General features: G+C 39.7%; 1 protein-coding gene across 4 annotated transcripts in view; it reads right to left on the minus strand.

Annotated features, from left to right (window-relative positions):
- The window catches only part of CD53 (CD53 molecule), a 39,769-nt gene that overhangs the window by 12,856 nt on the left and 8,883 nt on the right, over positions 1–18,030 (minus strand). For 2 of the 4 annotated variants that reach the window (XM_025288120.2, XM_006060670.3), the window contains exons 2-5: positions 9,747–9,827; positions 8,447–8,635; positions 6,926–7,000; positions 6,236–6,331 (exon numbers count right to left, since the gene is read on the minus strand). In XM_025288120.2, the coding sequence (XP_025143905.1) occupies positions 6,236–6,331; positions 6,926–7,000; positions 8,447–8,635; positions 9,747–9,809 (423 nt within the window). In that variant the 5' untranslated portion in view covers positions 9,810–9,827. The remainder of the gene's footprint in view (positions 1–6,235; positions 6,332–6,925; positions 7,001–8,446; positions 8,636–9,746; positions 9,828–18,030) is intronic. The other 2 variants (XM_025288121.2, XM_025288119.2) reach the window with 2 other exon arrangements.

Consider the following 18,030-nt stretch of genomic DNA (forward strand, 5'->3'; position numbering starts at 1 on the left):
GAGAAATCTGCATGCAGGTCAGGAAGCAACAGTTAGAACTGGACATGGAACAACAGACTGGTTCCAAATAGGAAAAGGAGTACGTCAAGGCTGTATATTGTCACCCTGCTTATTTAAGTTCTATGCAGAGTACATCATGAGAAACGCTGGACTGGAAGAAACACAAGCTGAAATCAAGATTGCCGGGAGAAATATCAATAACCTCAGATATGCAGATGACACCACCCTTATGGCAGAAAGTGAAGAGGAACTAAAAAGCCTCTTGATGAAAGTGAAAGTGGAGAGTGAAAAAGTTGGCTTAAAGCTCAACATTCAGAAAATGAAGATCATGGCCTCTGGTCCCATCACTTCATGGGAAATAGATAGGGAAACAGTGGAAACAGTGTCAGACTTTATTTTTTTGGGCTCCAAAATCACTGCAGATGGTGCCTGCAGCCAGGAAACTAAAAGACTCTTACTCCTTGGAAGGAAAGTTATGACCAACCTAGATAGCATATTCAAAAGCAGAGACATTACTTTGCCAACAAAGGTTCGTCTAGTCAAGGCTATGGTTTTTCCTGTGGTCATGTATGGATGTGAGAGTTGGACTGTGAAGAAGGCTGAGCGCCGAAGACTTGATGCTTTTGAACTGTGGTGTTGGAGAAGACTCTTGAGAGTCCCTTGGACTGCAAGGAGATCCAACCAGTCCTTTCTGAAGGAGATCAGCCCTGGGATATCCTTGGAAGGAATGATGCTAAAGCTGAAACTCCAGTACTTTGGCCACCTCATGCGAAGAGTTGACTCATTGGAAAAGACTCTGATGCTGGGAGGGATTGGGTCAGGAGAAGAAGGGGATGACAGAGAATGAGATGGCTGGATGGCATCACTGACTCAATGGACATGAGTCTGAGTGAACTCCGGAAGTTGGTGATGGACAGGGAGGCCTGGCGTGCTGCGATCATGGGGTTGCAAAGAGTTGGACACGACTGAGCTACTGAACTGAACCTGGAAATATTAAAGGACAAATTGTGTAGTGTTGTTAGGTAGTTAGAATAGGAAAAAAGAGTCCAAAATGGCAGTAGCTAAAAGACAAAGAAAGGAAGAAGCCTGAGAAAATGGAACAAAAGAAAATCCGAGGACTGGCATGAGAACCTCAGGTGAAACAAACAGCCTTCCTGGCTATCTCAGTTTACACAGGGCAGGTTCATGGGGAGGAGACAAAACATGTAAAAAGAGGAGCCAAGATTGAGCCTCCCTTTTTGGGTTGGCCCCCCCTCATGCCTCAAGGATGTGCTATCCTTCACTTGCCAAATAAAACTGAACTGTAACAGCACTGTAACACTTGTCCATTGTTTCAAATCTTTGCTGCAACGAGACAGAACCAAGGAAATTACACACTCCCCTGACAGTATCACCCACTGTGGAAAAAGCCAAAATTGGGGATAGTTTTCTCCAATGCTACTCATGAATGAGATTTTGCCTTATCTTTTACCCCTAAAACATCTCTGTTGTCACCCACAGTGTTTGCCTCATGGACTATTTGGCTCTAGTCACTGGAAAAATGTTCCTCTCCTGTGGCCCAAACATATGAAGAGGTCCACAATTATCCTTACTTCTGGGTCTGTGGCCTATCTCCAGTACCAAGGGGATTCTGTGAAAACTTCAGCCACTCATCTGCACCAAATGTATACAGTGGCTTGGACTTGTGACCAAAAATCCCCTTGCTATGTGACTCCTGTTTATGGAACCTCTATGTTTAACTATAGTGACTCTAAATAGTATGTTTTTCCCCTGCTGTGAAGTAGATCAAATAATCTCCAGATTCCCATGGTTTGTCAAATTTGGGATGGCTTAGGGTAGATGGGAGGTGAGTATGGAGTCTTGATGTCCATAGCCCCCATCTATATAGAAAGGAGCAATCATACCCAAACAAGGGCTTCCCTAGTGGCTCAGATGGCAAAGAGTCTGCCTACAATGCAGGAGACCTGGGTTCAATCTCTGGATTAGGAAGATCCCCTGGAGAAGAGAATAGCAACCCACTCCAGTATTCTTGCCTGGAGAATCCCATGGACAGAGGAGCCTGGTGGGCCATGGGCCATGGGGTCACAAAGAACTGGACACAACTGAGTGACTTTCACTTTCAAACTTTCATAACCAAACAAATCATAGACACATGGAGGTGGCGGGAGTGGGCAACTTCCCTACTGTCTGTCAAGTAACTCACAAAATATTACATTCTAAATGGACAGGAAAAGAAGAAGCTCCCTACAAAGCAGGTGCTTCTCTGGTTCCCAAACAAGAGATCTGAATATGTGGAGTCTCTGTGGGCTTTTCTGCCCTATGAGTGGACAGGTTGATGCACCTTGAGATTTCTTTCCCTCTGGGCTGGTATATATACCCCTTTACTGGAAGTTCCCCATAACCTTCTTGCTATTAAGTTCAGGTGGTAGGCCTGTGGTAGTATGTCATGGTGGGAATGGTCAACATTTATTTTCCTTCCCTAAAACGTAGGTATAAGTGCTAAACTAGAAATCCAGGAGTTAGCATACCTCACCTCCCCTCAGGAACACATCAAAATTACATCTACATGTGGAACAATTCTCACTGAAAACTAACTAAAAAAGGGCAGAAGGACTCCTGTACAACTAAGGCTGTTAGAAAGATACACATGTAATCAGGAGGTCAGGACCTGTGACCCTGGGAGGGGACTCAGAGTAAAAAGGAGTGTACATGGGTGGGACACCACCCACTCTGGGGAATGAGAAGTTGAGAGCCACAAATCTGGAGCCCCAGTCCTGGGGTCCTACACTGGGGAGACAAGGTCCCTTTGTTGATTGGTGGACTGTTTGAATTAACAAGAGAGCTGTAGAAACCTGGACTCCACCATGAGGAGCACAGGCATGCTGGCTTTCCTCTAAGGCAAGGTGGAGAGAGGTCTGCTTTAGTGGGTGCCAGGTTGCTTGCAACTACCTGTGGGCGTGCCCCAACCCGAGTCGAGCAAATGCTCTTTCCCCACTCATTCCATGTCACAGTGCAGCAAGTGATCTGGGGTGGCCATGACCAAAGAAATGATTCAAACCTTAGAATACAAAGGTGACCCAGGGCCTGGGTGGGGCAGCAGGTATTGGCGAAAGAACAGACAAATAGATATAGAGAGCCCAGAAGCAGGCCTGCGTAAATACAGTCAACTGATCTTTGACAAAGAAGCAATACAATGCAAAAAAGATAGCTCAACAAATGGTGCTGGAAAAATCAGACATTCATATACCAAAAACAAAAACACAAAAACGAACAAACAAAAATAAACAGAGACAGAGAACCCAAACCACTCACAAAAGTTAACTCAAAATAGATTATAGATCTAAGAGTAAAATACAACACTACAAAAATCTTAGAAGATAATATGGGAGAAAACCTACATGACCTTGGTTATGATGATATCTTTTTAGAAATCACACCAAAAGTATGATTCATGAAAGAAATAATAGATAAGTTGGACTTGGCTAAAATTAAAAACTTCTATTCTGCAAGAGACAGTATCTGGAGAAATAGAAGACAAGCCACAGACTTGGAGAAAATATTTGCAAAAGACACATCTGATAAATGACTGTTACCTAAAAATCTATATATAAAAGAGAGAGACAAACCTCTTAAAACTGAGCAGTAAGATAACAACTAGCCTGATTAAAAAATGCACTAACAAACTTAACAGACACCTCACCAAAGAAGATATATAAATGCAAAATAAACATATGAAAATCTACATCATATGTCATCAAGGAAATGAAAATTAAAGTAAAGAGCTACCAGTACACACTTATGAGGATGGTCAAAATCTGGAACACTGACGCTAAATACTGGTGAGGATGTGGAGCAACAGGAACTTTCATACATTGCTGGTGGGAATGAGAAATGGTACAGATGCTTCAGAAGACCATTTGGAGGTTTCTTACAAATTATGCATACTTTTACTAAATGATCCATCAACCACACTCTGGTATTTATGCAAAGAAGTATAAAACTTATGTCCACAAACAAAAATGCTGCTCATTAATGATTATGGAAGCTTTATTCTTAATTGCCAAAACTTGGACACGATCAAGATGTCCTTCAATAAGTGAATGAGTAAGTAAGCTGTGGTATATCCAGACAATGGAATATTAACACTAAAAAGAATTGAGCTCTCAAGTCATGAAAAGACAAGGAGGAATATTAAATGCATATTACTAAGTGGAAGAAGCCAATTTGAAAAGCTTATAAACAGTATGACTTCAACTATATGACATTCTGAAAAAGGCAAAACTATTGAAAAATAACAAGATCAGTGGCTGTGAAGGATGAGGGGAGGAGAAGGAGGGAACACAGAGGGTTTTCAGGAGGGCAAAGCTATTCTGCATGATATTATAATGATGCATATATGTCATTATAAATTTTTTCAAATGCATAGAATGTGTAACACCAAGAGTGAACCCTAATGTAAACTATGGACCTTGGGTGATAATTATGTGTCAATGTAGGCTCAGCCTTTATTTTAAAAAAGTACCATTCTGGTGAGTGATGTGGATAATGGGGGAGACTATATAAGTGTGGGAGTATATGGGATATCTCTGTACCTCCCTTTCAGATTTGTTGTAAACCTAAGACTGCTCTTGGACAATGGACATGAGTTTGAGCAGGCTCCAGGAGATGTTGAAGGACAGAGAGGTCTGGCATGCTGCAGTCCATGGGGTTGCAAAGAGTTGGACACAACTGAGCAACTGAACAACAACAAGACTGCTCTTAAAAAATTGTTTTTTATTTTTTTAATTTATTTATTTTAATTGGAGGCTAACTACCTTACAATATTGTATTGGTTTTGCCATACATTCACATGAATCTGCCACGGGTGTACATGCATGCAAATAAAGCTGCTAACTAAGCCACAAATCTCATTAGTTAAGAATTAAATCTTTACCATTATTTACGGTTTCAAAAACTTAAGTCACTATTGGAAATTTGTCTTTTGACCAAAAATGATCAGTAAAGAGCTTACTTGTTATTATATTATTTTTAAAATGGATATACATATGTTTGTTAAATTCCATTTGCTAAATGTGTACTTAAATGCTATGTAACTTTTATTAAACCAGAGAAAAGGGAAAACATTTTTAAAATGCAAGGAGAAATGTGAGTTTAAGATAACAAAATGTTCTGTCTTATTTCAACACAGTTTCAAATTCTCACCTTCTTGAAAAAAATTGATTTTGATTACTTTGACTAGAATGCCAAAGTTACTCTTTCCCTATATGGAATCACCTAGGTGATTTTGCATCACTTTATGGTTTCTCAGAGCTTAAACACACACACACACACACAAATTGTTTTTTTAAACAAAGTTATTATCTTCATATTTAATTTTGAAATTATATAATATCTATTATTTGCTTCAAAAAGTTCTAGCAAAAAATGCACAGAGGATTAGCTAAAACAATATTGCCAAAATGTTAACTGTTGAAGCTGGGTGATATGTACCCACAGATTCATTTTGCTATTATTTGCTTTTCTTTTATATCAACCTAGAAATTCTATAATAAAAGGTTTATAAACTGGATTTTTAAAAGAAAGAAGAATAGGGATTCAGAAAGTTAAGTGACTTTCCCAAAGCCACCCAATCCTGGTCTCTGGACTTTAATTCCTGTGCTATTTCTTTTACCCCACGCTAAGCAGGCATGGCAGGGCCACAGGTGGCTCCAAATGGTCATAATGGTATTGTCTGAGACACAAACTATGCCATTGTCAGACTGGCTCCCTGACCCCAGCACACCAAGGAAGGAATGCTGAGTTAAAATATATGTTTGTGGTGGGGAGGGGCATGAGAAATGGGGTTCTGATGAGCTAGGTAAAAAGAATGAGTTGGGCTACTCAGGAATTCAAAAGAGATTTTCTATATTAAACAATTTCTGTTTTCAGAAAAAAATTGGAAAATACATAAACTAATCCAGTATGACATGTTTGGGTCTTTCTTACATCTTACTAGGGCTGAAACAATGAGCCAGAGTGGGTAAAGTGTAAAAGAGAGAATGTATTAATAGACACCTTTGTACCAACCAGGCTGATTCTCATGCTCTCCTGTTTCTGACAGCCAAGCATTATTCTGAACTTAGGGGCTGTGGACCTTAGATTTTGAAGCTTTCATGAAAGAGAGACCCTTCCAGTATCCAGGGACTGAGGCTGGAAAATTATATCTGGGCTGAGCTAAGGAGGATTTTGTACTCACAAATGACTGGATGGAGTCCCACGCTGCCTTGGTGCTGTTGTCTGAGTTGTATCGCTGGATGCTCTCGGTCAAACCCTCAGCCACATATTCTTTCAACTGTATGGGGCACATTCCAGCAGAGGAGGCGTTGTAAAAAGCAGGTGAGTTCAAGGAACAGGGAATTTCTAATGTAGGCTAATAAAATAGTTCCATTTGCTCCTCCCTTCCAAATGATCTCTTCAGAACTAAGTCAGGGGAGGGAGCTTATATATAGGAAGAAATGCTGAGGACGGGATGGCAATGAAGGGAGAAACACACAGCATTTTCTTGACCTTCCAAAACCCTGGGTTTACAAAGGATGCAAAGGGGCAAACCAAACATGGATTCTCTTAGGCACTGAGACACTTTAGACACTTAGACACTGAGGCACTGGAGACTTTACTTCCAGATAGATCGAGAAAAGGAAATAGGTAAATAGGGGGAAGATAAACTTGATTTTTACTGTTCTTCCCATTCATCCTTCAAAGCACCACTCAAATACAATCACCTTCATAATTTTTTTTCTCCCCAATTACAGTCAATCTCTTTTTCCTTCATCCTTCCACTTTGACTCTAGCTCTATTATAGGACTTACTTGTGCCAACTTCTCCTCCCCACACCCCCCGTCCACTCTTAGCAATCCAACAATGAATTGTGTTTTCTATAACTTACCTTCTGTTCGTACACAAACAGCAGGATGGCCAAGGTCACCTCAGCAAGGAGGATAATCAGCAGCAGGACAAAGAACTGGGGCAAAGCAAAGAGATGCTCACAGTACTGAGCCCAGCTACTCCCCCACTCCCACTCTACCCGGGGAGCATAAAGGCGGATCTCTGTACATGGGCAGAAGTTCCCACCTACTCGAGCTTTCATAGGCTTTTTCATGTTTTGTGAGGAATAGCTGTTCTTTTCCTACAACCAGACTTCAAGACTCTAGAGGGCAGATCAGCTGTCTTCCAGCTTTTCTCTCTTCTTCCCATTGCACCTATTGAGTTCCAGGTGCATAGTGAATATGGATTACCATTTGTTGAATCAGTGAAGCAGTTTTGACATTAGCTAACTGAAACAGTTGAGCAAAAGACTAGTAAACTAAATCCTGTGTCTTCTGCACATGGGGCCTGGCTCTTTCTGCAAGCAGAGGGCTATTTTGGGGTGGAGGAAGGTGATAATAGAGATTGAGAGGAGCCCTGTACAGACAGGGAGAAGAGGTGCTCTAATCATGATCTTCACTCATATTCATCTCCAATTTTAGATGTTTGTGCTAATCACACTTAACAGCAAACACATTTTCACTTTTTCATTTTCTTTCATTGTTTTACCCCAACACAAACTTTGATTATTTAAAACCTTTTTCCCAAGTCTATTATCTTCCATCTTTTGCTAATAGTCTGGGAACTATCTGAGAACAAGGACTTTCTTATTCTATCTTTCGGCTTCAGTTTAACACGTAAAGGAAAGAAGATTAACCACATGACTTGAGGAAGAAGAAAAGTGATTGGGAACCTATATTTATGGATAGAGTGGTGCTTTATTATCGAGCTCTGTGTGGGCACACCAGAGAAATGAGAAACTCTTCTTTCATAGAGCTTATAGGCAAAGCCTAAGTCTAAAGGTGCTCCTGAGGCTAGTTAGCCGACAGGGAGAAAGTGAAAAGCTCTAGTATCTCTCATGTTAGACCTCAATGGCCTCAGCCTAGGCTCTCACCCAGCTAGGCCACTCACACTGTGGTGCAGCTAGTATAGATCTGAGACACATACATATCCTCTGCCATCTTAGGAGGGTCACAATACTCAGAAGAATCTAGAGACTAGATTTTCCACCAGTGAGTGACTCTGAGTCAGATCCTGGAAATATATACTAATGTGAGGAAGATTTAGGTAGATGGATGATGCTTGATTTCAACCATATATAAAGAATAAATAAAAAGCTATGAATGCAAATTATAATGAAAAGGGTCATCATTAACAGTGTAATATGGATACTAGGGAGGACAGTGATATCTTCTCTTATTTATCCCTCTCAGAAACAAAATACTATGGACCTCGACACATTGGACTGAGCTGAGGTGCCAACTTCATGTTCCAACAATTTCTTTGCACTAATAGATAAGCTACCAGAAAACGTCTTGCCTGTGGTTTAAGGCATCATGCCCACCTCCCCCACTTAGGCACATCAGCTGTGAGAGTCACTCACTGACATAAGCAGGCACTTATTCTCCTTGATGGATCCCATGCAGCCCAGGAAGGCAACCACCATGATGACGGAACCCACTATGACAAGCACATTGCCCAGTGTGAGAGAAGGGAGGTTATGGAAGAGTACTCCGAACTTGCTGTGGATCAGGAGGTAGATCCCAAGGCCCAAAATGCAGCAGCCACAGAACTGAAAAGAAGAATCACGTAACATTCTGAAATGCAAGGTGGTTCTTAAATATCTCCTCATACCCCCTTACTTGACATTAGAATCATTTTTCCCCATTGGCTCTGGTCAAAAAACTCTTTACCCAGATTTCTCCAAGTGCCTAAAAAAAAAGGTATCATCTCCTGTGATGTCCCACGCATACCTCATCCTATTCATATCAGATATCAAAAAGGTCATTCCTATGGATAACACGGTATTTTCATGATTCAGATTCCTACTCCTTTTTCTAGATCTTCATGATTCAGATCCCTACTCCTTACTGGCTCAGCTGCTTATATGTGGTCTTCATTTTGCAAAGGGAATACACTGGTTGAAAAGTTCATCTTTCTTGGCAGAAAATTAGAGAAGCCAAACTTTTAAGAATCTTCTCATAGAAACATGAGCAACAACTCATCCTATGTCTGAAATTCAATTGCTAAATTTGATACAATGAAAGTGTTAGCCTCTCAGTCCTGTCCAGCTTTTTGTGACCCCATGGATTATACACTGCTCCCCTCAACCTCCCCCAGGCTCCTCTATCTATCCACAGAATTCTCCAGACAAGAATACTGGAGTGGGTTGTCATTCCCTTCTCCAGAGGATCTTCACAACACAAGGATTGAACCCTGGTCTCCTGCATTGCAGGCAGATTCTTTACTGTCTGCATCACCAGGGAAGCCTTAATATAGTGAAACCTCCCCAGAAAAGGGGACTTCCTTTTTGATCAGCTATTTTTTCTAAGGATTCAGGGTTGGGGTCAGGGGAGCAAGAAAAAAAAGAGGCATTCAATACAGGGAGTGTAGAATCTTAGGTTTCTCACCCATAGATGTCAGCAGTGAGCAGTAATAGCCTAAAGCTCCCAGAGAAACAGCCTCACCAATCACACTGGTGTCTTTCAATTTTGCAGGCTTTTCTTATGGCAGGATGGGAATAGGGGAGAAAATTATCATTCCCTTCTTCTTAGGCTGGGTGTACTGCACATTACCTTTGCATGCATGAATTGCACTCCACATCAGGCTCTTCAGGAAAGGAGAGAAGTAGAGTGTAGCTAGGAAGAGGTGAGCTTAACCATGCTCAGAAAAGACACACTTACCCAAAAGATCAAATTGAAGAAAAACAGGACAAACTTCAGCAATTTCAAGCTACTCATGCCCATGCTTGAGATATTCTTGCCCTAAAAAGTAGAAGGAAGAAGAGAGGATGTGAGTGACCTGACTCTGCAAAGTGGCACCAGAGATCAGAGGACACAAATGTTCAGGGCTCAAGGGTCTCCAGCATCACTGTGAGTTTTAGCTGTGAATCTTCTCTGGAAAGTTTCCCCAAACTTCTTGCTCTTTTAGTCTCTGAATTGAGGTACCAATTAGCTCATCTTGGACATTCACTTTTGCTTTAGTTAAGCAAGCCAGGGTGCTTAACATTTAATTAAGCACTGTAGAAGTAAGTAGTAAAGCCATTCTTAGAGGAGGGTGAATTACAGTGACACAAAGCAGGCATCTGGGGGATAAGGGATAATCTGGTCAATCATCTGGGGAGGTCAGTGACTTGATCCACCAGTTTCTTAAATACCCTGAGATGCGTATACACTCTACATTTGGTCTATGAACTTCTCTACATGAAAGTGGAGGGAGCATGCCTATGCCTCAGTCATTCTTTTACCAAAGAAACATATATGGTGTTTTCTGTTCTAGGTGCTGTGGGAGATACAACTATTACTAAGCAATAACTATCTTCCAGAGAATATCAGTCTTACAGCAGAGATAAAACTGACCAACAAATACCCAATGAAGAAATTAAAAGAGATTAACAATGAGAGCTTGAATTTTTTTTAAATAGAATTTCATTTTTCAGTAGAGGACATCAATATTCAAAGTCTGGTCCTCAATTCTCGAGATCCAGATACACTATTTTTAATTTTCTTTCAGAATTAATGAGGTTGCATAGAGGGACTCATATTTTAAAACTGCACATAAGACTGATATATAAAGCAGAATGTCAATTTGTTGTTTTTCCTCCCAATATAACTATACCTTTTCTAGTTCATGGATTGCTTTTATAATCCATTATACTGTCCTTGCAGTGTCAAGATGCCCAGAAATGAGATGATCTTAAGGGATAGTTTATTTAGGCTGTAAATAAGCCTAAGGATTTTATATTACCTGGTCTCACATTCAGGGCTTCCCTTGGGGCTCAGCTGGTAAAGAATCAGCCTGCAATGCAGGAGACCTGGGTATGATCCCTGGGTTGGGAAGATCCCCTGGAGAAGGGAAAGGTTACCCTCTCCAGTATTCTGGCCTGGAGAATTTCATGGACTACAGTCCATGGGGTCGCAAAGAGTTGGATAAGACTGAGCAACTTCCACTTTTTTTCTTATGTTCAGGCCTGTAATTGATTTTGCGCTTATTTTTGTGTGTGGTGTTAGGGAGTACGGAGATTCCTTTAAAAACCAAAATAGAACTGCCATATAACCCAGCAAGCCCGCTACTGGCATATACCCAGAAAAAATCATAATTCCAAAAGATGCATGTACCCCAGTATTCACTGCTTCAGTATTACAATAGTCAGAGCATGGTAGCAATCTAAATGTCCATCAACAGGAATGAATAAAAAAGTTGTAGTACATATATACAACAGAATATTACTCAGCCATAAAAAGGAATAAAACCAGGCCATTTGTAGAGACGTGGATGGATCTAGAGACTGTCAAACAGAATGAACTAAGTCAGAAAGACAAATATTGTATATTAATGCATATATGTGGAATCTAGAAAAATGGTATAGACTATCTTATTTGCAAAGCAGAAACAGAGACACAGATGTAGGGGGCAAACATATGGGCACCAAGAGGGGAAAGGTGAGGGTGGGATGAATTGGGAGATTGGGACTGACATATAAACACTATTTTTTGGCCTTTTTTTAAATTTATTTTTTAATATATATACACTATTAATACTATGTATAAAATAGACAACTAATGAGAACCTACTGTATACCTTGGATAACTCTGCTCAGAGCCTTGTGGTAACCTAAATGGGAAGGAAATCCAAAAAAGAAAAGCTATATACACACACACACACATATATATACAGGTATAGCTCATTCATCTTGCTGTACAGTAGAAACTAATACAACATTTTAAAGTAACTATATTACAATAAAAATTAATTTTAAAGAAGTGTGATGATTTACTACACAGACTTTGAAGTCAAATTTGATTTCAACTCTCACATATACCACCAAACAGGTATGTGAGATTTGGAAACCTGCTTAATATTTCTAGTCACAATTTATTCCTATGTAAAATGGGATAATACTTATACCTCTTAGGGTAGAAGTGAAGATTAAATCATCTTATCACAGAGACTGATATACAACCAGTACTTGGTAAATGGAATCCATGCTTATTAACATGGATTTGAGTGTTTTCCAGGCCTCATAATCAAGGGTTAGCTGCCCAAAAGGACTACACTCATTTGAATGTGTCCATTGAAATGTTACCTCCTTTATCAATCCAGCTGAAAAATTTTTGAATTTCCATAGCATTTAGTGCTGTTCTTTGGGATTTGATAGCCACAAACTGAAAACAACCTGTGATATTGTGATTTATAAGAAACATATTATGATGACTAAAATATATTTCTCAGAAACATTTGGTCTTCATCCACAGTTTCTGGCTCACAGCTCCCAAAACTCTTGGGAATACACTGAGCAATAAGAACAATCAGAACATTTTTTGATATATAATATTTGGTCTCTCATCCTCAACTCCTGAAAATAATTCAGAACCATAAAGGTATCTTGTTATTCATAACAAGCCCTTACCACCACAATTGGGTTAATGTTAATGAAGGTGACTTATTTTTTATTGATGTATAGTTAATTTACAACATTGTTTTAGTTTTACATCTACAGCAAACTGATTCAGTTATGATATATATATTTTTTTCAGTTTCTTTTCCATTATTATAAGATATTGAGTAGAGTTTCCTATGCTAATAGTAAGTTCTTGTTGTTTACCTAGTCTATATATAGTAGTGTATATATGTTAATCCCAAACTACTAATTTATCTCTCTCCTTTCCCTGACTGTATCATATTAAGTGAAGTAATTAAGACAAAGACAAATAACATAGATATCACTCTTATGTGAAATATAAAAAACAATGACATAAACTAACTTATTTACAAAGGAGAAACAGATTCATAGACAGAGAAAACAAACTTTCCAAAGGATGTTCAAACTACCACACAATTGCACTCATCTCACATGCTAGCAAAGTAATGCTCAAAATTCTCCACGCCAGGCTTTAACAGTATGTGAACTGTGAACTTCCAGACTTTCAGGCTGGATTTAGAAAAGGCAGAGGAACCAGAGATCAACAGATGCTAACATCTGTTGGATCATTGAAAAAGCAAGAGAGTTCCAGAAAAACATTTACTTTTGCTTTATTGACTATGCCAAAGCCTTTGACTGTATGGATCACAATAAACTGTGGAAAATTCTGAAAGAGATGAGAATACCAGACCACCTTACCTGCCTCCTGAGAAATCTATATGCAGGTCAAAAAGCAACAGTTAGAACTGGACATGGAACAAGAGACTGGTTCCAAATAGGGAAAGGAGTACATCAAGGCTGTATATTGTCACCCTGCTTATTTAACTTATATGCAGAGTATATCATGCAAAATGCCAGGCTGAATGAAGCACAAGCTGGAATCAAGATTGCTGGGAGAAATATCAATAACCTCAGATATGCAGATGACATTGTCTATATGGCAGAAAGCAAAAAAGAACTAAAGAGCCTATTGATGAAAGTGAAGGAGGAGAGTGAAAAAAGTTGGCTTAAAGCTCAACATTCAGAAAACTAAGATCATGGCATCCAGTCCTATCACTTCATGGCAAATAGATGGGAAACAATGGAAACAGTGAAAGACTTTATTTTCTTGAGCTCCAAAATCACTGCATATGGTGACTGCAGTCATGAAATTAAAAGATGCTTGCTCCTTGGAAGAAAAGCTATGACCATATGAAACTATGAGCATATGAAAAAGCAGAGACTTTACCAACAAAGGTCTGTCTAGTCAAAGCTATGGTTTTTCCAGTAGTCATGTATGGATGTGAGAATTGGACTATAAAGAAAGTGGAACACTGAAGAATTGATGCTTTTGAACTGTGGTGTTGGAGAAGACTCTTGAGAGTCCCTTGGACTGCATGGAGATCAAACCAATCCATCCTCAAGGAAATCAGTACTGAATATTCATTGGAAAAACTGATGCTAAACCTGAAACTCCAATACTTTGACCACCTGATGCAAAGAACTGACTCATTGGAAGAGACCTGATGCTGGGAAAGATTAAAGGTGGGAGGAGAAGGGGACAACAGAGGATGATATGGTTGGAGATGGACATGAGTTTGAGCGAGCTCCAGGAGTTGGTGATGGACATGGAAGCCTAGCATGCTGTAGTCCATGGGGTTGCAAAGAGTCGGACATGACTGAGTGACTGAACTGAACTGAGGTCCATTCAAGTTGCCACAAATGGCATTATTTCATTCTTTTTTGTGGCTGAGTAATATTCCATTGTATCCATGTGCCACATCTTCTTTATCCATTCATCTGTTGATGAACATTTAGGTTGCTTCCATGTCCTGACTATCCTAAATAGTACTGCTAAGATCATTGAGGAGCATGTATCTTTTATGAAGATGAACTTTGCAAAGCACCAAAGGATAGAACCTAGTTGCCAGGAGAACCAACTGTGAATAGAGGATCGAAACTTAGTCTCATTCCTAGATTTTCAAGGAGGGGAGAAGGGAATAGAGGTTGAATCAATCACCAAGTGAGTCAATCATGCCTCCACAAAAAAAAAAAAAAAAAAGGAGGAGTTCAGAAAGCTTCCATTGGGGGAGAACCAGAACATTTTTATGTGCTATCATTCTGGTTCCAAGCTTCATATGGACAGAAAGTCCTTTTGTTAGGACTTCATCCCATGTATCTCTTCATCTGACATTACATATTGTTTGTATTAAAGCAGTAGTCTAGTGAGTAAATGGATTCTCCTGAGTTCTGTGAGCCTTTTTGGTAAATAAGTTGCACCCAAGGATGGGGTTATGGGAACCTCTGACTTATAGGAAATAGGTGGGTCAGAAGCTTGGGTAACACTTGGACTTGGGGCTGGTATTTTAAATGGACAGCAGCCTTGTGGGACTAAGCCCTTTGCTTGTGGAATCTGATTCTATTTCTGGGTAGACAGTGTTAGAATTGAGTTGAATTATTGGACACTCTGCTGGTATCCAAGAATTGCTTGCTGGTTTGGAAAAGCTGCCACCCACCTATATATTGGAATCAGGTCCAGGAAGCTAATCTACAGCCTAAAGCTCTAACAATAGGTGAATGGATGAATAAATGGTGGTAAAACTATATAATGTATACTTCTTGGGAATAAAAAGAAGGAACTGTTGCTACATGTTAAAATGTAGGTGAATCTCCAAATGATTAAGGTGAGTGAAAGAAGTTAGCCAAAAAAGAGTACCTAATGTGTGATTAGACTATATAAAATTTTAGAAAATGAAAACTATAAGAGCAGAAAGCAGATGAGTGATTCCCTAGGGTAGAGGAGTATGAGAGTGGGGGTAAATAGAGTAGGGAAGAACAAGAGGCAGGGATCACAAAAGACCATGCACAATCTTTTGTGAGTGGTGAACATATTTGTTACTTTGATTGTAGTGATGGTTTGTTTTTTTTTTAATTTTGAGGAAAACTTACAACTTCATTTTTCTCTATCTGTTTGGGTTTTTTTTTTATTGAAATATATTTGCTTTACAATGTTTGTAGTCATGGTTTTATGTGTGTATTCAGTTCAATTCAGTTCAGTCGCTAAGTCGTGTCCGACTCTTCGCGACACCATGAATTGCAGCACGCCAGGCCTCCCTGTCCATCACCAACTCCCGGAGTTCACCCAGACTCACGTCCATTGAGTCAGTGATGCCATCCAGCCATCTCATCCTCTGTGTGTATACGCATGTCAAAAGGCCCTTCCTAATTCTCTCCTCTCCATCTCTCCAAATTCATAGCAACATTCCGAGGCTTATACTTTAAAAGCTAGCAAGTAATGTTGGATACTTTTCTCTGTGCTTCCTTTCTTTCAATTGTTCAGTGGCACTTCCCTGGAATTTGTCCTTTTATTTTCCTCTGACCCCATAATTTGATTAGTTACTCATCATTCCAAGACTCGGGTGACTAGAATGTCAGCTCCTTGAGGGTAGGAGGCAGTTTATTCATCCTTGAATCCTTGAGTCTTAACACAGTAACTGATTACACTAAAAAAGTGAGATTGTTGAAAGAACAAATGACTGGAACTTTGCTCGTTAATTCTGAATAATCTGATGGAGTGGAATGAACATGACACTATAGAGTGAGGAGCTTTGGACTTGAGATTTACTGTGCCACTAAACTAATCTTCTGGACGTGAGAAAATAATTGACCCAGAAGGAGGTTGGGCCAGGTGCCTCTTAGAGTCACCTCATGTCCAATATCCTCAGAGCCTGTGACAACTGCTTCAGGCCCTGTAATCTAATTGTCCACAGAGCACCCACTAATGAGGTGCCCACAAACCGGGGGATGTCCCCACTGATTCTTTCCTTCACAGACAGGAAAGAGAGTCTCTTTCTCCTTCCCATATTTTCCACGTAGTCTTGCACTGAATTAAAGGAGAAAAACTGCCCATTTTGTGAAGATTTTTAATACTTTTACTGTATTCAATGATGATCCCAGTTTTCACAGAGAGAGTGCCACCTCTTCCCTCTTTCCTTTTTTCACTGTGGCTAGTCAGTTATGAAGTTACCACCCCTGCCGACACCACTGGAAAAACTGACACCCTTCTGCAGTCAAAATCTGTGGCTCTTGTGGTCCTGTGAAAAAAATCCCTGACGTCGGCTTCCAGGAAACCTCTGTGACTGAACTGCCATTAGGTGTGATACCTCCCACACCCCACTGTGGAGGCCAGAAAGGAAGTTCACCCTTTAGTTTTCTCCAAGAAAAGAGCTCTTGGGCTGATAAACTGTCCCATTAATTTCTAGTTCAATCTCTTTTTCTCTGACCCATACTTATGGGTCATCGAATATAGTCTTGAATCTAATCAAGCCTAGAAGTGGCTAAGGTCAGACAGGAGTCCCAAGAAAGTATCACTTCTTGCTCTCCAGCCTTATCTGATTCAAGTTCAATCAGAACTTTGGATACACCCTAAACAGCTTTGGTGTTAGACTACTATATTTATGAGATGTTAGTAAGTATTCCTAAAACAAAAACTAGCAAAACCATAGGGAGTGAGAGGAATCTATGGTTAATCATTTCAGAAGTGAGATAAAATAAAATAAAACATAAACAATGAAGTTTTTTTTTTCTGATCAACTCCTGAGAAAACTGTTATATACTAATGTACATTGTGAGTCTCTAAAAGAAACGTCTACTTGTATAACTACAAACCTATTCATGTATTACAGATTACTTATTAACAGCTTATAGTATTTCATAGCTCAGAGAATATTGCATTCCATGGAACATAGTTTGGCAAACTCTAGTACTGGACTTGGGTAGGTTTAGTTTTGAATTCTAACATTTGTGCTTACCAGAAGTATGGCCCTGGGCAATTTCCTTAACCTCTCTGACTTTCCCAATTTCTTCTTCTTTAAAATGGTGATACAATAATTCAAACCTTTTTAGCTAAAGGACATAATATTTCCTGGGTGGCTCAGTATCAGACTGCCGGGTTCAGCAAAAACTGAAAGATCAAATCTAGAACTTCCCTAACAGTCTATTCTTAAGGGTGACTCTGAAATTTCTGCTAGATCTTTTTTTTTTATTTTAATTTTTTAAAAAATTAATTAATTAATTAATTTTACTTTACAATATTGTATTGGTTTTGCCATACATTGACATGAATCCACCATGAGTATACATGTGTTCCCCATACTGAACCCCCTCCCACCTCCCTCCCCATACCATCCCTCTGGGTCATCCCAGTGCACCAGTCCAAAGCACCCTGTATCATGCATCAAACCTGGACTGGTGATTCATTTCACATATGATATTTTATATGTTTCAATGCCATTCTCCCATATCATCCCACCCTTGCCCTCTCCCACACAGTCCAAAAGACTGTTCAATACGTCTGTGTCTCTTTTGCTGTCCCACATACAGGGTTATCATTACCTTCTTCCTAAATTCCATATATATGCGTTAGTATATTGTATTGGTGTTTTTCTTTCTGGCTTACTTCACTCTGTATAATAGGCTCCAGTTTCATCCACCTCATTAGAACTGATTCAAATGTATTCTTTTTAATGGCTGAGTAATATTCCATTGTGGATATGTACCACAGATTT

This window comes from Bubalus bubalis, chromosome 6 (assembly GCF_019923935.1).
Source record: "Bubalus bubalis isolate 160015118507 breed Murrah chromosome 6, NDDB_SH_1, whole genome shotgun sequence".
Classification (NCBI taxonomy): domain Eukaryota; kingdom Metazoa; phylum Chordata; class Mammalia; order Artiodactyla; family Bovidae; genus Bubalus; species Bubalus bubalis.